General features: G+C 43.7%; 1 protein-coding gene across 1 annotated transcript; it reads left to right on the top strand.

Moving 5' to 3' along the window:
• Window positions 1-972: 972 nt before the first annotated feature.
• Window positions 973-21,888, top strand: LOC103281715 (zinc finger and SCAN domain-containing protein 30). The gene is made up of 6 exons (XM_062973379.1): window positions 973-1,134; window positions 4,368-5,473; window positions 7,890-8,019; window positions 8,494-9,018; window positions 16,275-16,502; window positions 20,664-21,888. The coding sequence occupies exons 2-6, from the start codon at window positions 4,718-4,720 to the stop codon at window positions 21,191-21,193; spliced, it is 2,169 nt and encodes a 722-aa protein (XP_062829449.1). The 5' UTR covers window positions 973-1,134; window positions 4,368-4,717; the 3' UTR covers window positions 21,194-21,888.
• Window positions 21,889-22,291: the final 403 nt, after the last annotated feature.

The following is a 22,291-nucleotide window of genomic DNA, read 5'->3' as shown; positions in this document are numbered from 1 at the left end:
CACAGCATTGAGTCATGGCACTTAAAGTGGCACCAAATTGCATTAACCCTACAGTGCATATGTACTCCAAGGTAGGTTTCCATGCCCTCTCCCATTCATAGGTCTTAACAATAACCAAAATATTGCAATGGTTTTGTGTGTGTGTGTGTGTGTGTCAGGAGCAACCGGAGTTGCTTCTGGAGAGAATTGGCCATCTGCAAGGATGTTGCCCAGGGGACGCCCGGATATTTGATGTTATGGGAGGCTTCTCTCATGTCCCCGCATGGAGCTGGAGCTGATAGAGGGAGCTCATCCGCACTCTCCTGGGGTGGAATTCGAACCTGGCAGCCTTCAGGTCAGCAACCCAACCTTCAAGTCACAAGGCTTTTATCCTCTAGGCCACCGGAGGCTCCATGGTAAAGCTGGTCTTTTCTTCTAGCACAGTGGTTCTCAACCTATGGGTCCCCAGGTATTTTGACCTACAACTCCCAGAAATCCCAGCCAGTTTAGTAGCTGTTGGGATTTCTAGGAGTTGAACGCCAAAACATCTGGGAACCCACCGCTTAAGCGGCTGAGGGGGAAAAGAACTGAGGCTGTTAGGAATGGTGAGAGTTGTAGTCCAAAACACCTGGAGGGAGGACCCAAGGTGGCCCATGCCTGTTGTAGATGCAGTGGATGCAGCTAGGTTTGCAGTTTGGAGATGCAGCAGCACTCTCTATATAAGGCTAAAGGCCTTATAAAACCTCATCTCCCAGGATCCTATAGCACTGAGCCATGGCTGTTCAAGTGGGGTCCGAACTGCATTAATTCCACAGTGCAGATGCACCATGGAATGTGTCTAGAAGGAGCTGGAGAGAAGAAGCAGTGTTTCCAAGCTTGGCGCATCCAACTCTGCTCCTCTTTCCTCTCTGCGCTTTTGCGCTCAAAGGGTTACTCCTCCCTGTGTGTTTGGCTTCCTAGACAGGCCTGGAAAGAAAGGAAGAGAGGGCTTAAAGGAGGGGTGGGTGAGAGGGAGGGAGAAGCATTAGGACGAGCCCCTTCCTGTGCCGTCTCTACCTCCTTCCCTTTTGCAGGAAACGGGCAGAAAGAACAACAAGGAGGTTGCTCGCCCAGGCAGCGGCTGCAAGGCTCAGCCATGAAGAGGCTGCAAAGCTGGTAAGGATGGCACTTTTTTTTTTGCAAGGGAAAGAAAGGGGATTCAATCAGGGGGAGGGTTGCATCTGCAGCCAAAAATTAGAAATACAGTGTAGATTGAACTATCTGGGAAACGAAGGTGTTTGCAAACCCCACTCTCTTTTGACTCTGCAATTGCAAGAAGGCGCACAGAGAATGAATGCTGTTTAATGTTTACTTTCTCTGCATGTTCCACTGCTGTGGAATCCTGGCAATTTTGCAAGGTATTTTTTATCTTTGCAAGGTCCCTCTCTAACCCACAACTCCCATGAGCCATGGCAGTTAAAGTGTGGATTGAACTCTCTGGGAAAAGGATTGGTGTTTGCAAATCCCACTCTCTTTTGACTCTGCAATTGCACAGAGAATGAATGCTGTTTGGTGTTTACATTCCCTGCCATAATCCACTGCTAGTGAATCTTGGTAATTTTGCAAAGTATTTTTTTATCTTTGCAAGGTCCCTCTCTAAACTACAACTCCCATGAGCCATGGTAGTTAAACTGGGGATTGAACTATCTGGGAAAAGAAGGCTTGGTGTTTGCAAATCCCACTCTCTTTTGACTCTGCAATTGCACAGAGAATGAATGCTGTTTGGTGTTTACTTTCTCTGCCATAATCCACTGCTATGGAGTCCTGGCAATTTTGCAAGGTATTTTTTTTATCTTTGCAAGGTCTCCCTCTAAACTACAACTCCCATGAGCCATGGCAGTTAAAGTGGGGATTGAACTATCTGGAAAAAGAAGGATTGGTGTTTGCAAATCCCACTCTCTTTTGACTCTGCAATAGCAAGAAGGCACACAGAGAATGAATGCTGTTTAATGTTTACTTTATCTGCCATAATCCCCTGCTATGGAATCCTGGCAATTTTGCAAGGTATTTTTTTTATCTTTGCAAGGTATTTTTTGTCTTTGCAAGGTCTCTCTCTAAACTACAACTCCCATGAGCCTTGGCAGTTTAAGTGGTCTCCAACTGCATTGATTTTATAGTGGAGAATAGATGCACCTCCTGTGAAGTTGCAAGGTTGTTGCTTTTGGAAATCTGTCTCTATAAAGCCAGAGCTTGGAAGGATCCCATCATCCCCAAAAAGAATGTGCTGCAAAAGTAATTGCTGGTGAACACGGCCTACAGAGTGCAGCAGAGTAGGGCCTTTTATTTATTTATAGAAAGCAAGAGGTTCGGATTACAAGAAAGGCGACTCCAACTAAACATTGGGAGAAAGCACATTGATGCAAAGAGATGTCAGAAAGTGGATCAGGATCACATTGGGGGGCCAGGAGCAGGCATAAGCAAACTTGGGCTCTCCGGATGTTTTGGACTTCAACTCCCACAATTCCTAACAGCCAGTAGGCTGTTAGGAATTGTGGGAGTTGAAGTCCAAAACACCCGGAGGGCCCACGTTTGCCAATGCCAGCCCTAGAAATTCCTGGGTAAATAGGTAGATAAGATTTCATACCTCATTACCCAAGTGGAGGAAGAGTTGACACTAAAGCAGATTTGGGAATCTTATTAATGGATCGCAAGTCCCAGCAGTCCTTGCTGTCCCAGCCCATGCAATCCACATACCCATAGGGCTGTGATTCTCACCCTTGCTCTGAAGTTATCATGGCATGAATTGTCCAGGTTTGGCAAAGGGGTCTTAATTACATTTGCAATGTGAGCTTTCCAGGCTGTATGGCTATGTTACAGAAGCATTATTTCCCGATGTTTTGTTCACATCTGTGGCAGGCATCCTCAGAGGTTGTGAGGTGTGTTGGAAACTAGGCAAAGTGAGGTTTATATATTTATGGTGTTGGGGCTTGTGGATGATAGATGGAAGCTCTTACATGTGCCCGTGAGCCCAGAGACACCCTGCAGAATGATGCACCACTCGGCTTTGCAGAATGAAGTAACACAGAAACTTTTACTCAATCCAAGAGATCAACAGAACAATGGTATTTACCATAGTCTCTCTGATTGCTTACAGGAATCAGCAGTTGTAGGCAATCCTTTCTTAGTCCATGGGTCTGCTTCAGTGACGATCAGCAGCAAACAAGGCCTCAGAAATAGTCAGGCCTCTCTGAGTACAGAGCCATCTGCTTTCCAGCCAGTACTCAGAAGACTCAGACACACACATCAGAGAAACCTGTTCAAACAGCTTCTCCAGCAGCAGGATAGCAACAGTTACAAACCAATTCCCAGGTCCTTGCAAATTCAGCCAATCGACTTTGTGCATTTGATTTTCCAGTTAACACACATATAGTATCTTTGCAAACCCTGACAGGTGGGTTGTTCAGGGTGGGAGAAAGAACTCTTGTCTGGGTTGCTGTGAGTCTTTCGGGCTGTATGGCCATGTTCCAGAAGCTTTCTCTCCTGAAACATGGAATATGGCCTTACAGCCCAAAAGACTCACAGCAACCCAGTGATTTCGGCCATGAAAGCCATCAACAATACATTGAACTCTTGTCTGCTTGAGGCAAGTGTGAATGTTGGAATTGGTGATCTTGATTAGCATTGAATGGCCTTGCAGCTTCAAAGCCTTGCTGCATCCTGCCTGGGGGGATAGTAATCATAAGAATAATCTTTTATTTATATCCCACCACCATCACTCAGAAGGATTCAGGGCAGCTCACAGAACATTCAGGATACGACATGCAAAATACAACAGGGATCCTTTTTGGGAGGTGATAACTAGCCATGATTGCTTTATGTCTGGAATTCCTCTGTTTTCTTTATTTACTGTCCTGATTCTAGAGTTTTTTTTTTATACTGGTGGCCAGATTTTGCTTGTACTAATGAAAACTTTGGTAAAGTTTGAGCATCTCTTATATGCTTAGACTCTCTATTAGAGGGGAAATATAATAATAATAATAATAATTTCTGTTACTTCAATGTACATACATGTTTTTCTGTGGATAAAATTCATTAAAATATTGTATATAGAATTACTTTTATTCTCCGTGTAAAGGTGTAATGAAATATAAGGGAATATCATATCTTGTCTTGGGTTCCATCTCCCAGATATCCCATTATGCGTACGCAAGTATTCCAGAATCCAAAATACAGAATATTTCTACTGCCAAGTTATTTTGGATTAGGGAAATTTAACTTGTACAAGAACATCCTAGGACTCCGTAATTAAGAATATTTGAGTAAATTATGGTTCTTCTATCAGAATAAACTATCAAAATGTATTTCTTGCACTTGGATATTTATCCGACTTTGTTTCTCTTTCCTTCAAGGTAAATGAATCCCGTCTTTTTCTAGTCACACATTTTGCAAATTCAAGCATGAATTATCTCTTCGACTGGAGATCTTCTGATTTTGGGAGCATCCCTAAGAGATCCAATGGAATCAGCCCATAAAGATGGGCATTTCTCACAGTATGGCTAAGCGGAGCCTGTTTTGTCACGATCCTTTCCATTTAACTACCATTTGACTGGATAATCGCAAATATTTATTGGGTTATTTTGAGTGGAAAGCCTTACTATCGTGACGTTTAAGGAGGATTGGTCTCATCCGGTTGGACCCGCAGGGGCTGTTCCTCCCTCCGCAGAAGGGACATTGCTGTGTTTGAACATTGGCTTGCAATATGGCTACTGAATTGACGCCTGGAGGAGCTGTGACTTTCTCTTTCCAAAACGTCTTGGAACATGGCGTGAACTCTGAGAGGAACAAAGTGGAGGAAGCCCCCACAAAGACTTTGGAGGTGGAAGGAGAAAGGATCACCCCTCGGGTCATTCAGGTTGGGAACCTTGGGGAATTCCTGGGCTGGGTGGCCCCGCAAGACTTGGTCCAAGGCTCTGATGAAGGCTTGGCCCAGCGCTGGGAGGCCCAGTGGCAGGAGGTCTTGAAGGCCGTCCAGCCCCTGCCCGTCGAGTGCGGACTCCAACAACAGTCGAAGCCGGTGCCTTGGGACTTGTGCGGTGTGGTTGACGAGGGCAGTCAGTGGCCTAACGGAGAAGTGGTGGCCCAACTCCTGGTGGACAATGGCCTGGCATTTCAGGGTCCAGATGGTGGAGAGCACAGGATGGTGGCCAAGGAAGTGGTCCTAGGGGAAGACCTCCTCAAGGCGGAAGCCCAGCGCCGACATTTCCGGATGCTGCGCTACCAGGAGACGGTGGGGCCCCGTGAGATTTGTCGGAGACTCCGGGAATGTTGCCACCGGTGGCTGATGCCGGAGAAACGCACCAAGGAGCAAATCTTGGAGCTGTTGATCTTGGAGCAGTTCCTGACCATCTTACCTCAGGAGATGCAGAGCTGGGTCAGGAGCCATTGTCCCCAGACATGCTCTCAAGCGGTGGCCCTGGCGGAAGAGTTTCTCCGAGACCAGCAACAACAGCTCAAGGTAAGAAGCGTAGAAACATAGAATCGGAAGGTGTTGCATGCTAGGCTTGGAACACTTTTTCGCCCCGCATCACACACAGCCCAGTAGTTTTCTAACTACAGCTGTTTATTTACAATGCCTGTACAAAAGGGAGTGGGGAGGCATTTCCCAAAAAGCAGTGGAAAAGGCGCTATAAAATAGCAGTAGTCCATATATACAGAAGATCAATAGTCCATGACAGCAAGGTACATGAAATCCATGAATTCAAGAACATAGGCATAAATCCATAAGCATGAAACAGGACCTTTTCCAAGGCAAAAGCTCATTCAGGAACTTAGGCAATCACAATAGGTTTGAACATGAACATGAAAGCTAAAACAGGAACTTGATTCAAAGGCAATAATAATAATAATAATAATAATAATAATAATAATAATAATAATTTATTTTTATACCCTACCTCTGTCTCCCCGAAGGGACTCAGGGCAGCTTACATGGGGCCAAGTCCAGATAAAGCAATAAAACATAGAGAAACATCAAAATACAAACACAGTTATTAAAATCCAATATAACAAAACAAAAGAAATATTCATCATGTTAAGTAAGGTAAAGGTTTCCCCTGACGTTAAGTCCAGTCATGTCTGACTCTGGGGGTTGGTGCTCATCTGAATTTCTAAGCCGAAGAGCTGGTGTTGTCCGTAGACACCTCTAAGGTCATGTGGCCAGCATGACTGCATGGAGCACCGTTACCTTCCCGCCGGAGCGGTACCTATTGATCTACTCACATTGGCTTCTCTCATGTCCCCGCATACGTCCTTGCAGAGGGCCAATTCTCTCACTCCAGAAGCGACTTGCAGTTTCTCAAGTAGCTCCTGACACACACAAAAAAAAACCCTCACATTGCCATGTTTTCGAACTGCTAGGTTGGCAGAAGCTGGAGCTAACAGCGGCCGCTAACACTGCTCTCAGGATTTGAACCTGGGACCTTTCGGTCTGCAAGTTCAGCAGCTCAGTGCTTTAACACACTTCGCCACTGGGGCTCCTTAGTGTTAAAAGCATATTAAAATGTGGATTGTCTGCTCTGGAGACACAGGTAGACACCACTTAATTTAAGCCCAGGCCTGACCAAGCAGCCATGAAGTCAAGACCTCAAGAGTCTTTCCGAGGGCCCAGTTAGTCTGTCCTTGACTCCCTCCATGTAAAGGCCTAATCTGATATTGTGACTAAACTCCACTTCTGCAGCTGGCCCTGAAGGCCAATTCTCTTCATTTACTAAGGAACAGACATTGGAATCCCAAACATCCCTTGTCTCCTCTGCAGCTGCCGGCATTTCTCTGATCTGAGGCCTGCAAGTCATTCTGATCACACACAGACTCATCAATTGGATGCCCATCAGCCCCCTTATCCTCCGAATCCCCAGCATCTTGCTGCTGAACCCCAACAGAAGGCACCATGCAGGAACACACAATGGAAAGCACCCTTGATCTAGCCTCTCTCCAGAGAAGCAGATCCCACCAAACTAGTAGCATATTCCACTGCTGTACTGTCAGAAAGTTCTTCCTAATGTTTAGGTGGAATCTTTTTTCCTGTAGTTTGAATCCATTGGCCTGTGTCCTAGTCCCCAGAGCAGCAGAAAACAAGCTTGGTCCCTTCTTAAATGTGGCATCCTTTCCAATATTTAAACATGGCTGTCATGTCCCCTTTTCTCAGCCTTTCCAAGTTGAATATCGCCAGCTCCTTAAGCCACCTCTCATAGGCATTCCTGGTTTCCGAACTTATGATCATTTTGATTGCCCTTCTCTGGACATGTCCTAGCTTGTGCATATCCTTCCTGAGTTGTGGTGCCCAGAACTGGATACAGAAATATTCCAGGTGAGGTCTGACCAAAGCAGAAGAGACTGGCACCATTGCTTCCCTCGATCTTGACACTATCTTGAAGTCCAGGATTTAAGAAAAAAAACCAGGCATCTGTACTCACTCTCATATGGCCAGTTGGAGTGGACAACAGGACAGGCATCCTGGAAACAGGTCACAAGGGTGAGCAAGGAGCAGTCGTGTTGGCTGCCGCCTGTATCCAGACCAGAGAGAACAAAAACAAAACTCAGTAGAGCAGTATTTCCACCTTCCTTTCTGGCTAATTTGCTAAAAGGGCAAAAAGTGTTCTGACTGCTGGGGAAGCATTTGAGACTGCAGCATTTTACAGAGGGCTTATATAAATGGAGGTGTCCCCCTCTTCTTTTCCCCCTATCAAATTTCTGACACTGGTAAACAAGAGCTCTTTGAGGGAAAATGCAGAAAGTTCCGGGTGTGTAACTAGCCCCCTTTCCCTCCATTCACTATGTACTGGTATGTGCAAATACAAGTATGCCATTATCAAAGAAACTGAACATCACAGAAGTGTTGGCATGAAGAGCATCCTCTTTGTTTTTGTTCTTAGGTGTTGAGTTCGTGCGAGGAGGTGGTTGTGGTCTCCCCTGAGACAGACTGGACTTCATTGGGGTCTGGACTAAACAGACAAGTGCACGGAGAAGCTCAGCTGGACAGTCGGCAGGAGCTCACGCCATCAGGTAAGGTCAAAGTCTTTTTTCCTGAGTTGGAAAGTACAGAATTCTGAAATCCAAAAATTGACTGAGAGGCTCTTCCCTTCTGCAAGCACCCAGTTTAGAGAAACCCGGGCCATGCTGCTGCCTATCAACACAGCCCAGGCTTCTCCAAAGTGCCAGGCGCTTGTGGAAGGGATGAGACTTTTCCCTTCGGCAAGCGCCCGGTTTAGAGAAGCCCGGACCATGCTGCTAGGCAGCAACACACACCGGGCTTCTCTAAATCGGGTGCTTGCAGGAGGGAAAAGACTCATCCTTCCGGCAAGCACGTCGGATAATACGGAAGGTCAGATAACCGGAAGTTGGTTAACCGGAACTCTACTGTATTACTAGACCATAAGCTGAACATGAATCAGCAATGTAGTGCAACTCTTTATTCTTATAGTTGTTTACCCTCTTTATTACTCAGTCTCACTTATCCTGTCTCCTTTTCTGGTCCAGGGAGCATCAGATGCCTGGATGCGTATGCCCTTCCCTCCAGCGAGAGAGCCACGAACGGGAATAAGGTGGACTCATCCCATCACCAAGGGGTTTCACAGCTGCCCGTGCACTTTGAGACTCTGCCAGGACAGTCCAGCTTGCTCGAAAGCGGTCAGGAGCTTGAGCCGATGGAGACTGGGGTGGAGCCGATGGATGGATGGGAAGAGGCCATTCTCTGTAGCGAAGGCGTGTATGAGACGGTGGTGCGGCTGGAAGAGCACGGGCACTGGTGCCTCGAATGTGGAGAAAGCTTTCTGGACGCCCTCCAACTGGAGAGGCACCAGAAGGCACAGCACTCCGGGCGCAAGCGTCCCGAATGCCCCGAGTGTGGGAAGAGCTTTCGGGACCTTTCCCATGTCCTTCGGCACCAGACGGTTCACACGGGGGAGAAGCCGTACGCCTGTTCTGAGTGCGGGCAGAGCTTCACCCAGAAACCGGCTCTCAACAGGCACCTGAGAAAGCATTCGGAAGACAAGGACTTCCCAGGTACAGATCCAAAGGTGCAGTTTTCATCTAGTATGGAAATGAGGGTTGTTTTGGATTATAATCCCCAGAATCCCCTAGTCAGTAATGTTTCTTCTCTATACTCACTTTGTCAAAAACACTGGACATACTTATCTGTCTACTGAGACTATTTCTGGTTCTTTTTATCTTCATTTACTACTTCTTGAGATGTCTTGGAATCTGAATACAAATACTTTTGTAGATGAATGGGAGCTTCTGTTTTGGCTATCTAAGGACCCAGATGATGTGTTTATTATTAGTATAGTATATTATTATTAGTATAGTTAAAAATGAAATCCTATGTTCGGTATGGCTCAGAAAAATTAATATAGTTTGGAAATCCTTTTTTCATGACTATGTTGACTGGAGGATACAGGGAGAAGTAGTCCAAAAAAGGTTTCCAAGACCTGTTTTCCAAGATCAATCAATCAGTTGATGAGACCTGTAAATAAAAGGAGAGAGTTGGGCCCCTTCTACATTGCCATATAAAATCTAAATTATCTGCTTTGAACTGAATAATATGACAGTGTAAAAGGTAAAGGTTTTCTCATGACATTAAGTCTGGTCGTGTCTGACTCTAGGGGTTGGTGCTCATCTCCATTTCTAAGCCGAAGAGCCAACGTTGTCCATAGACAACTCCAAGTTCATGTGGCCAGCATGACTGCATGGAGAGCCGTAGACCTATTGATCTACTCACATTTGCATGTTTTTGAACTGGTAGGTTGGCAGAAGCTGAGGCTAACTCTGGTTTCTCTTCAGATCGTATAAATCTTTTGCCTTTTTTCACTCTGAGCAAATCTTGCCAAGAAAACCACATGATAGTTTCACTTGTGGGTTGCCGTGAATTGGAAACAGCCTGAAGTCACACAACAACATCGTTTTCTAGCCAAAACCCGAGGGGAAATTGGATGGTCTTCTTAGTGTTAAACATACAAAAAAGTCCAAAAAGGACTGAACTTAAGCTCCAAAGCTAAAACTGAGTAAAAATGTAGTTGGGTGGCCTTTGCATTTGGCAAGTAATCAGGCCATCTCATGCAGAGGTGGTTTTGGAGTGTAAAAAAGAGCCGCAAATGCAAGTTAATATGTTTTCCTATTATTTTATTGCTTTCAGAGGTGATGAGATCCTTATGTAATCTTCCATCACGTATGTTGAAAATAACTCCTGCCTGTGGCTTTAGGTTCTCGGTACCTTGACGCAAGGACATGGAGTCCTTTGGGATGAAGATAAACTTTTGGGTTAGCAGAGCAAAATTTAGAGTGCCACTTGACATTCTTCCTGAGATTGAAGCATGATTTGTAATTGTATTTTTTCCTAGGGTAGGATTATATTTTAATGAGTCCTTGGCTATTTTTTACCTTGAATATTTTATGAAAAACCTAAATCTGGACAGGAGTAGGCAACTGCAGTTCAGAGGTCTACATTTCCTTCCATCTTGGTGCATGGGGCAGTCATCATCATCATTATCATTATTATTATTATTATTATTATTATTAGATATATAACAAGATTAGTACACAGCAAACAAGACCACTATTCTGGCTTTTGTATTGGATCACATGTTGGATACTAGTCGGATACAGTCTAGGACTGTGTGATGTATCAGCGAATAATGCATGCAGATCCAAGTAGGGTGACTTTTTGCAGCTGACAGATGGTCAGCCGATTGTTTTCAAGTGTTGGCCAAGGTTTTTAGGCACTGCACCCAGTGTGCCGATCACTACTGGGACCACCTTTATTGGCTTGTGCCAGAGTCTTTGCAGTTCGATCTTTAAATCCTTATTATTATTTGAAACACAACAAGATGAGTCCACAGCAGACATTCTGCTGTCTGTTGTATTGGATCACACGTCGGACACTTCCCAAGTGTCTAGGACTGTGTGATGTATTGACGAATAATGCGTGCAGATCCCAGTAAGGTGGCCTTCTGTAGCTGGCAGGTGGTAATTTTGTCAGCGCCGATTGTGTTTAAGTGCAGGCCAAGGTCTTTATGCACTGCACCCAGTGTGCCGATCACCACTGGGACCACCTTGACTGACTTGTGCCAGAGTCTTTGTAATTCGATCTTTAAATCCTCATATCGTGTCAGCTTTTCCAGTTGTTTCTCCTCAATCCTGCTGTCCCCTGGGATTGCAGCTTTGATAATCCATACTTTGTTCTTTAACATGATCGTGAGGTCAGGAGTATTGCGCTCCAAAACTCTTGTCTGTCTGAATCCGGAAGTCCCAGAGTAGCTTGACATGTTCATTCTCTGTAATTTTTTCCGGCTTGTGATCCTACCAGTTCTTTGTCGCAGGCAGATGGTATTTGTGGCACAAGTTCCAATGAATCATCTGAGCAACGGTGTTATGCCTCTGCTTGAAGTCTGTCTGTGCAATCTTCTTGCAGCAGCTGAGGATGTGATCTATTGTTTCATCTGCTTCCTTTTATTGGCTTGTGCCAGAGTCTTTGCAGTTCGATCTTTAAATCCTTATTATTATTATTATTATTATGTTTATACTCTGCTTTTCTCTCCAAAAAGGAGACTCAAAGTCATTACCTTTTTGAACATGCCGTATATATATGTGTGTGTGTGTGTATACACACAGACACACACACACACAAAGGTTTCCATTCTTTTAAGAAAGTGTCCAGTGATTTATCAACCCATAAAATGGTTAACTTGTCCATTTCTATTTGTTCCCACCTCTTCATTGTCCAATCTTATATACTTGGTGTGTCCCTCTCTTTTTCCACTGTTGAGGGTATAGGATTCTTCTTGTTAACCTATACTGCAGTATTCTCTCATTTGATCATCTAAAAGTCCTGGTAATACAAGTTCTAGCTTGAAGTTAATTCTTGTCTTAAGAATTCCTTGGATTATTCCTGAGCTTTTTTTTAAAATGTGAGCTAAAAGTAGGATTCAAGACACAAAAACTAGACAACTACATCTGCTCCAAATGCAAACAGATGACTCTGATGGAGCAGAGGATCCAACAGCTCGAGCACCGTATTAAGACCCTTAAGGACATTCAGGCACTCGAGCTCTTCTTGGACACTGCACAACACGCTGCTGTAGATCAGCAGCCTGCATCACACCAACACCACCAAGACCATGATCAGGAACCTTATGGGGAGATCAACTCAAAGGTAGACAACCCTCAGGCTTGGAAGGAGGTCACCCATAGAAGGAGACGCAGGACCAGGCAGCCTCCGCAGAACTCCTCTGCTCAGCTGCATTTACACAACAGATTTGAAATTCTTACATCATTAACATACAATCAGGAAACACATCTTGTGGAGGACCACAGTTTCTTAGATACCACTCAGTGGACCACCCTGGATCAATGCACAGGGGATAGCCCTGACGGGGACAGTGCATCACCACAGTCACACTTATGTAATCATGAAAATGCTCCATCCCCAATCATAGACCAGGAGCAACAGGAACATCCTTGGGAGAGTAATGGGCTCTCGGATGTATCTCAATGGATTGTCATTGATGAATGCACTGGGGATGTTGAGGAGGAGGACAACACTTTACACCTACATGATTCACTTCAACAGGAACACTCTTCAGGGGACATACACACTGTCTTGCACAAAAGGGACCCTGTCAATCCTCAAAGGAAACAGGTCTTGGTAGTAGGTGACTCCCTCCTTAGAGGAACGGAAGCCATCATTTCCAGACCGGATGGGATGGCTCGAGAAACATGCTGCCTCCCGGGGGCAAAAATACACCATATCACTCAGAGGCTCAGCAGGCTCCTAAAGCCCCATCACCCTCCCCACCTTATGTTGATTCATGTAGGTATCAATGACACCGCTAGGCATACTTTTCAAAAGATCACAAATGATTTTCGAGCTCTGGGAACAAAGCTAAAACTGTATAATGTACATGTGATCTTTTCATCCCTCCTCCCTGTTGTAGGACACGGCTCTACAAGGGCCGGAAAAATAGTACAGGTCAATAAGTGGCTCAGAAAATGGTGTCAAGAGGAGCATTTTGGCTTCCTTGACCATGGTCTACTCTTCCAAGAGGATTGACTACTGGCAAGCGATGGGGTGCATCTCACACAAGTAGGAAAACATCTTTTTGCACACAGACTCACAAACCTCATCAGGCGCACTTTAAACTAGATCCACTGGGGGAGGGGAACAACAGCCTGGCGAACACTATATTACCCACGACCACAGGGAACCGCCGAAAGGCTAAACGGAGGGCTGCACAAACACAGCAAGGACCAAGTACAGAGAGCACAATAATCCCAAATAAACAGTTCGAGGGGAGGTCACAGGGGCTTACATGTCTTTACACTAATGCTCAGAGCATGGGAAATAAGCAAGACGAACTCCAACTCCTAGCACAGCACCACACATACGATGTCATAGGCATCACTGAAACCTGGTGGGATGACTCCCATCACTGGAATTTAACCATTGAGGGCTATAACCTCTTTCACAGAAATAGAACAAAGGGGAGAGGAGGGGGAGTAGCTTTATATGTCAAAAACAGTTACAGAAGAAATGCAAGACTGTAATCCGGGAAACCAGCTTGAAAGCATCTGGATAAGAATCAAGGGAACCGGGACTCAAAAAGATCTTGTCGTGGGTATCTACTACAGACCTCCGAGTCAGGATGAAGGACTTGATGAAGCCTTCTGTCAACAGCTGACCAAACAGGCACAAAGAAGAGATATAGTAGTCATGGGCGATTTCAATTATCCCGATATCTGCTGGAAAACAAACTCAGCCAAGAGTACAAAGTCCAACAAATTCCTCACTTGCCTTGCAGATAATTTTATGGTCCAGAAGGTAGAAGAGGCAACAAGGGGATCAGCAACTCTTGATCTAATCTTAACAAATGTGGAAGACCTGATCAATACAGTTGAAGTGGTTGGATCCTTAGGGGCAAGTGACCATGTGCTCCTGCAGTTTGCAATACAAAGGAATGCTGAAACTAAGACAAGTCAAACACGCATTCTGGACTTTAAGAGAGCTGACTTCCAAAAAATGAAGGAATTACTGAGCGGCATTCCATGGACGCCGATATTAAAAAACAAGGGAGTTAAGGATGGATGGGAGTTTTTCAAAAGTGAAATACTCAAGGCGCAAATGCAAACAGTGCCAACAAAGAAGAAAAATAAGACAAGTGCAAAGAAGCCAGAATGGATGTCCAAAGAACTTCTAACTGAGCTAAAGCTCAAAAGTGACATGCACAAGAAGTGGAAAAGGGGAGAAATCACCAAAGAAGAATTCAAACGTATAGCCAACACCTGTAGGGAAAAGGTTCGCAAGGCTAAAGCGCAAAATGAGCTCAGGCTTGCCAGGGACATAAAAAACAACAAAAAAGGCTTTTTTGCTTACGTTGGTAGAAAAAGGAAGAAAAAGGAGGCGATAGGGCCATTGCAAGGAGAAGATGGGGTGATGGCGACAGGGGACAGGGAAAAGGCAGAACTACTTAATGCCTTCTTTGCCTCGGTCTTCTCAGAAAAAGAAAGCCATCTTCAACCTCAGCAACACGGAATGGACGAAGGATTGGGGGAAATCCAACCCCAAATAGGGAAACAAGTTGTCCAGGAACACTTGGCCTCTCTAAACGAATTCAAGTCCCCAGGGCCAGATCAGCTACACCCAAGAGTACTGAAGGAACTAGCGGAAGTTATTTCAGAACCACTGGCAATTATCTTCGAGAGTTCTTGGAGAACGGGAGAAGTCCCAGCAGATTGGAGGAGGGCGAATGTGGTCCCTATCTTCAAGAAGGGAAAAAAGAACGACCCAAACAATTACCGTCCGGTCAGCCTCACATCAATACCAGGCAAAATTCTGGAAAAGATCATTAAGGAAGTGGTCTGCGAACACTTAGAAACAAATGCGGTCATTGCTAATAGTCAACACGGATTTACCAAAAACAAGTCATGCCAGACTAATCTGATCTCTTTTTTCGATAGAGTTACGAGTTGGGTCGATACAGGGAATGCTGTGGATGTAGCGTACCTGGATTTCAGTAAGGCCTTCGACAAAGTCCCCCACGACCTTCTGGCAAACAAACTAGTAAAATGTGGGCTAGACAAAACTACGGTTAGGTGGATCTGTAATTGGCTAAGCGAACGAACCCAAAGGGTGCTCACCAATGCGTCGTCTTCATCATGGAAAGAAGTGACAAGTGGAGTGCCGCAGGGCTCCGTCCTGGGCCCGGTTCTGTTCAACATCTTTATTAACGACTTAGACGAAGGGTTAGAAGGCACGATCATCAAGTTTGCAGACGACACAAAACTGGGAGGGATAGCTAACACTCCAGAAGACAGGAGCAGAATTCAAAACGATCTTGACAGACTAGAGAGATGGGCCAAAACTAACAAAATGAAGTTCAACAGGGACAAATGCAAGATACTTCACTTTGGCAGAAAAAATGGAAATCAAAGATACAGAATGGGGGACGCCTGGCTTGACAGCAGTGTGTGCGAAAAAGACCTTGGAGTCCTCGTGGACAACAAGTTAAACATGAGCCAACAATGTGATGCGGCTGCTAAAAAAGCCAATGGGATTCTGGCCTGCATCAATAGGGGAATAGCATCTAGATCCAGGGAAGTCATGCTCCCCCTCTATTCTGCCTTGGTCAGACCACACCTGGAATACTGTGTCCAATTTTGGGCACCACAGTTGAAGGGAGATGTTGACAAGCTGGAAAGCGTCCAGAGGAGGGCGACTAAAATGATTAAGGGTCTGGAGAACAAGCCCTATGAGGAGCGGCTTAAAGAGCTGGGCATGTTTAGCCTGCAGAAGAGAAGGCTGAGAGGAGACATGATAGCCATGTACAAATACGTGAAGGGAAGTCATAGGGAAGAGGGAGCAAGCTTGTTTTCTGCTGCCCTGCAGACTAGGACACGGAACAATGGCTTCAAACTACAGGAAAGGAGATTCCACCTGAACATCAGGAAGAACTTCCTCACTGTGAGAGCTGTTCGACAGTGGAACTCTCTCCCCGGGGCCGTGGTGGAGGCTCCTTCCTTGGAGGCTTTTAAGCAGAGGCTGGATGGCCATCTGTCGGGGGTGCTTTGAATGCGATTTCCTGCTTCTTAGCAGGGGGTTGGACTAGATGGCCCATGTGGTATCTTCCAACTCTACTATTCTATGATTCTATGAATCATTCGCTAGATCTTGGGTTTACCGCATGCCTGCTTCCTTCCCAAATACCACCTTCTCTATGGTGTTGTCTATATAATCCGCACTGAGGTGGCTTTTGCTTCTGGTCCCACAGGTTTCGAAGTCACCATCCGGCCTCCAAAGAACCACACGGGAAGCCGCAAACGCCCCGAATGCCTGGAGTGCGGGAAGAGCTTCCGGGATGTTTCCCAGGTCCTTCGGCACCAGACGGTTCATACGGGGGAGCGGCCTTACAGCTGCCTGGAGTGCGGGCAGAGCTTCACCCAGAAACCAGCCCTTAACCGGCACATGAGGAAACATCTGGACATCGGACAATATGCAGGTAAGGACAGGGCTAGCCTTGTGGGGGGTGAGGTCAATCCATATCCTTCTGAGAACTGTGGCACCTTGTTTGTTACTTCTTTCCAAAATGAAGAGGAGCCATTGGAGAGCAAACTTTGGGAGCCAGTAACTTTGTAACACCATTTTTGTTCCTGGGTTATAAATACAATTTCCTTTTTAAAAAAATAAATTTTTATTACATTACTGTTCATTTTGTTACAAAGAAAAGAAAAATCTTTACAATTCATATAATTATTTTTTTTCCCTTCCCCAGTGTTCTACCCGTTGTGCTCCCCATCACCGGAGTCCATTTCTTTATATTCCAACCAGAATCTCATTTCTTCTCTCCTTAATGTTTCTTTGATAAATTTCTTCCACATACTTTCAAAATCATTTTTCTTCCTTAGGCCTTTTTTAACATTCAAATTACATGTTAATTTATCATTTATTGCTAATTTCCAAATTTCCTTGTACCAATCTTCTATTTTAATTTCCACCTCCCCTTTCCAATTTCTTGCTATTAATACCCTTGCAGCCGTTAGCAACATTGTTATCAAATTCTTTTCATTTTCTTTCCATTCATCTGTATTATAAATAGATAATAGTATAGTCGCTGGGTTTGTATTGATTTTTTTCTTCATGATACTTTCTATTTCTACTATGACCTTTCCCCAAAAACTCTGTATATACTTACATTCCCACCACATATGAATATATGTCCCCCTTTCTTGACAACCCCTCCAACATTTTTCTGAACAGCTCTTACCCATATTATGTATCTTTATTGGGGTCAAATACCACTTCCATACTATCTTGTAGTAGTTTTCTTTTATTCTAATTGAAAAAATTTTGACATGCCTTGCTTTCCATAATTTTTCCCAATTTCTTTTTCCTACTTTTATTTCCAGTTCTTTCTCCCATAATTTCCCTTGTTAACATCCCTTTCCTCCCCCCAATTTCCTAACTGGTTCCATCATAAAATAATAATATACTTAATTTATATTCCGCTCTATCTCCCCAAGGTGATTCAGATTGAATTACAGGTACATATATGGCAAACATTTAGTGCTGCTATACAATTGACAAAGACAGACAATACACAAACAGGTGAGGCTTTCCTCTTTTCATCTCCGGCATCTGGCTGTGCTCAACTCAGCCATGGGGGGAAGTACTGTTGTTTCGTTTTTTTCACACCGAGGAGCCTGTCATCTATGGATGCATTCCTGGTCAAATTTTGCCGGCATGTTTTTCAGGGCGCCTTTTACCTCCCCGCCAAAGCAGTACCTATTTATCTACTTACATTGTTGTTTTCAAACTGCTAAGTAGGCAAAAGCTGGGGCTGATGTTGGGAGCTTGCCCCGACCACAGCTTGAACTGCCAGTCTTCCGGTCGGAAGGATCTTCTATAGCTGGCGATTTAACCCACTGTGTTAGCCACTGTAAAAACATTGGAAAAGTTTATACAACTTTGTTTTTGCGGGAGGGACATCCTGAAGCACATTTTGCTACAGTTTTTCCATGAATACCTCATAGAGTCTCAACCAGTTCAACATGGTTTGTGCCATAAAAACGAAGTTCCTGGAGCAGAACAACTACTTTCAAAGTGAGTACCGCACAATGAAACAGGAAATAATACTTTCAAGCCAGAAACAGAAAATTTAGTGTAATAGTAGCACTGTCCCATCCACGTTTTACTAGCTTATTTGCAAGAATATCATGGGAAACTTTGTCAAAGGCCCTACTGAAGCCAGGATAGGCTACATCCGCAGCATTCCCTTAATCTACCAAGTTTATAACTCTAAGATTAGTCTTTAACTTTGAATATGTTTTAATGGGGAATTTTTAAAATACTGCTTGTATTTAATCCTGTTTTAATGTTTGCATATTGGTATATTTTAAATTGTATGTTAATGTTTTTATGTTAAACTGTTTTGAATTTCCTTTCGGAGAGATAAGGCAGGATACAAATAAATCTAATAATAATCTTTATTTTTTTAAGAAACCTGTGTTGACTTTTAGTTATAATGTCATACCTAAGTGCCTACAGATTGTTTCTTTAATGATGTAGAATCTTTTCTGGTATTGATGTCAGGCTCATGGACTTTTGGGTTTTGCAAAATTCTTCCCATGGGTGTTGTTATTTTTGATATGCTTCAAAAAGGTAGTGATGCCTTGGTGCATGCTTCAGTGCTACCAATGTATATGGGAGTTGTTTTTAAAAGATTTACATTTCATTTTTACGCGGGTTCCTCCACATATAACAACTGTGTTGCGGGTTGTAATATTTGTTTTGAATGTTCAAAATATTGAAACAGTAATGGGTCAGTGGGTGTTGGACAGGTTTGCATTTCCCTTTTATTTTTAACATTAATTTTTGTTCAAAAGTACAGAAATACAAACAGGATCTATTCCTGTTCTATATTCACAATTACTGCTTTAATTTACAATGGTGACGCTGTTGCTGTAGACCCGGACCCATGGTATCTGCTGGGATTTGGTTCCAGGACCCTCTGTAGATACCAAAATCCATGGATTCTCTATTCCTATGACATACATTATGAAATGACAAAACCAAGATGTATCTCTAGATACAAAAAGCTGACTATACTCATTTGGTAGGCTTGTGGTGGGATTTGAAGTCCAAAACACCTGGAGGGCCAAAGTTTGCCCATGCCTGGTCTAGACTATACTCAGTTCAGACACAGAAAGATTTATAATGTTTCAATGGTATCCAAGATGTGATCCCCTTTCTTTTAAAGGCCTTCAGTTCTCAAAAAGATGTTGGCACCAAATTAAAAAAGGGCAATTGACACATATACAGTAGAGTCTCACTTATCCAACACCCGCTTATCCAACGTTCTGGATTAACCAACGCATTTTGTCGTCAATGTTTTCAATACATCGTGATATTTTGGTGCTAAATTTGTAAATACAGTAATTACTACATAGCATTACTGTGTATTGAACTACTTTTTCTGTCAAATTTGTTGTATAACATGATGTTTTGGTGCTTAATACGTAAAATCATAACCTAATTTGGTGTTTAATAGTCTTTTCCTTAATCTCTTCTTATTATCCAACATATTTGCTTATCCAACATTCTATCGGCCCGTTTACGTTGGATAAGTGAGACTCTACTGTATTGGATTTACCTTTACCTTCATCTGTGTGTCATTGTTTCTAGGCATTGAATGTTTGTCTTTATGTCTATATGCTGGAATCTGCCCTCAGTCCCCTTGGGGAGATACGGCGGAATTCAAATGAAGTATTATTATTATTATTTGTTGGAGGTTGTAGATGTAAATAAATAGAAGCTTTACCACTGTTTCTGAACCTAAATATACCCTGCAGTGTAAAAATGTGCTACTCAAGTTTGTGTAATAAGTAACAGTAACTTTACTTCACTTCAAAATATCAAACAGAGCAACAATATATACAGGAGCAACAATATATACAGTAGTCTCTCTGAATCCTTACAGAGAACAGAGGGAATAAACAGTCCTTTTAAACAGTCTTTAAATATGTCTCAGATTTGTGTGTGTGTGTGTGTGTGTGTGTGTGTCAGGAGCAACCGGAGTTGCTTCTGGAGTGAGAGAATTGGCCGTCTGCAAGGACGTTGCCCAGGAGACGCCCGGATGTTTTGATGTTTTACCACCCTTGTGGGAGGCTTCTCTCATGTCCCCGCATGGAGCTGGAGCTGATAGAGGGAGTTCATCCACACTCTCCCCAGGTGGGATTCAAACCTGGCAGCTTTCAGGTCAGCAACCCAACCTTCAAGTCATGAGGCTTTTATCCCCTAGGCCACCGGAGGCTCCGTCCAAAAATAATCAGGCTTCAGAGAGTTGGCAGCCATTAAAATTCCTGGCTGTTTCCAGTCAGTGCTCTCTTTCCTCTCTGAGGTGAAAATAGCAACTCAAACCGGTTCTCTCAGCAGCAATCCAGAGACAGTAGCCAATCAGAATGCTGGCTCCTGACTGGCTCAGCCAATCAGCTGCTGACACATGCCTTTCCTGTCAACCCATTACATCACGGTGCCTTTTACAATCCCCCACATTATTATTATTATTATTATTATTATTATTATTATTATTATTATTATTATTATTATTATTATTAATTCCACTTTCCTCATATTCTCTTTCTCTCCGGCTTCCTTTCCACAGGCAATGGGGAAGTTGGTGTGAGCCTAGAAAACAACTACACGGTACCGGCGGCATCACAAGAGGACACGGTTAGCGTTTTTAGCAACAGAGGTCCCCTGGACGCTTGGCCGACGGGGAGCAATGACCTCAAATCCGTGGCTGGCACAGCTGGAATGTCAAAGAATATGAAAAAGAACCTCATCCGCAGGGGGATAAAGAAGCACTGGTGCTTCCTTTGCGGGAAGGGCTTTCGGGACAAAGCCGACTTGGTGAGGCACGAGAGGGTCCACACCGGAGAGAAGCCCTATGCGTGTCTGGATTGCGGGAGGCGGTTCAACCACACGTCGAGTTTGTACAAGCATCAGGATACCCACCGGCCACCGGACGGCCTGCAGAAAGAGGACTTCAGCTGCAGAGAAAACAGTATTTCAAACATACATGTGGCTGTAGAAGGCGGCAACTTTGGGTTGGAAATTAAGGCGGAGAACTACGAGGAGAAGCCACACGTAGATCCAAGGCTCCCTGCAATGGAAAATTTGGCCAATAGATGAAAATAGACCAGCATTTCCTTTTTTGGGGGTGAAAATGTTCTCTTTCTTTCACTTACAGGGTTGTCACATGAAGCCTGGAGAAAGCTCTTATGTCTTTAAAGCAGGCATGGTCCAACTTTGGCCCTCCAGGTGTTTTGGACTTCAACTCCCACAATTCCTAACAGCCTATCGGCTGTTAGGAATTGTGGGAGTTGAAGTCCAAAACACCTGGAGGGCCAAAGTTGGACCATGACTGCTTTAAGTGGTTGTCTACTCAACTATTCCAAAACCAAAGCCAAGGCTTGATCTATCTACACTGCCATATAAAGTAATAAAATGCAATTTATGGTCAATCTAAGCCCATATAAATCAGTCCAAACAGCATTATATGGGTCTAAATTGACCAATATAGTCAATGCATCCCATGACAGTGCTGATCCAATCCATATAACAAGCAGCACTTGCTGGTTTTCCATCTTGTGTACATCCTTAAAGGTACAGGAGCCCGCTCCCATTTCCAATTTGGCAACTAGTTGACACCCACCGCTTGTGTGTGTGTGTGTGTGTGTGTATGTATACAGATGCTTTTGTTATCTAATTATGGTATACCGTAGTAGTATTAATAAATAATATTGTATTTTATTTCCAGTAGCACTTATTGGTCGACTCTCATTTCTCTGTCTAAATAAAAAAGCAAACCTGATTTTAAATCATAATTTGTGTGTTGCTGTTTTTAAGGATATAAAGAACAGCTATAGTAGATTAATCCCAAGGTGAGAAGATATATATAGATAGTGAGTATAGATAGATAGATATTCAGATAGATACTCAGATAGATATTCAGATCATAGTTTCTTTTGTTAAGGATATAAAGAAGAGCTGTAGTGGATGAATCCCAAGGCGAGTAGTTCTATAGAAAGACTGGCTGTGCCCGGCCAGGCATTGCTGTGGCATAGTCTGGTGGTATTGGTTAAAAATTGTTGTGGAGTTTTTATTGTTTTACTGTTTATTTTTATTTTTTATTTTTTTATGTATTATATTTTATTATTTTATTTTATTATTTGTAGTTATTGTATTTTATTAATTTTATTGTTTAATTTTTTTGTATTTTTATTTTAT

This window comes from Anolis carolinensis, chromosome 2 (genome assembly GCF_035594765.1).
Source record: "Anolis carolinensis isolate JA03-04 chromosome 2, rAnoCar3.1.pri, whole genome shotgun sequence".
Classification (NCBI taxonomy): domain Eukaryota; kingdom Metazoa; phylum Chordata; class Lepidosauria; order Squamata; family Dactyloidae; genus Anolis; species Anolis carolinensis.
This window is presented reverse-complemented; position numbering and strand designations above follow the sequence as displayed.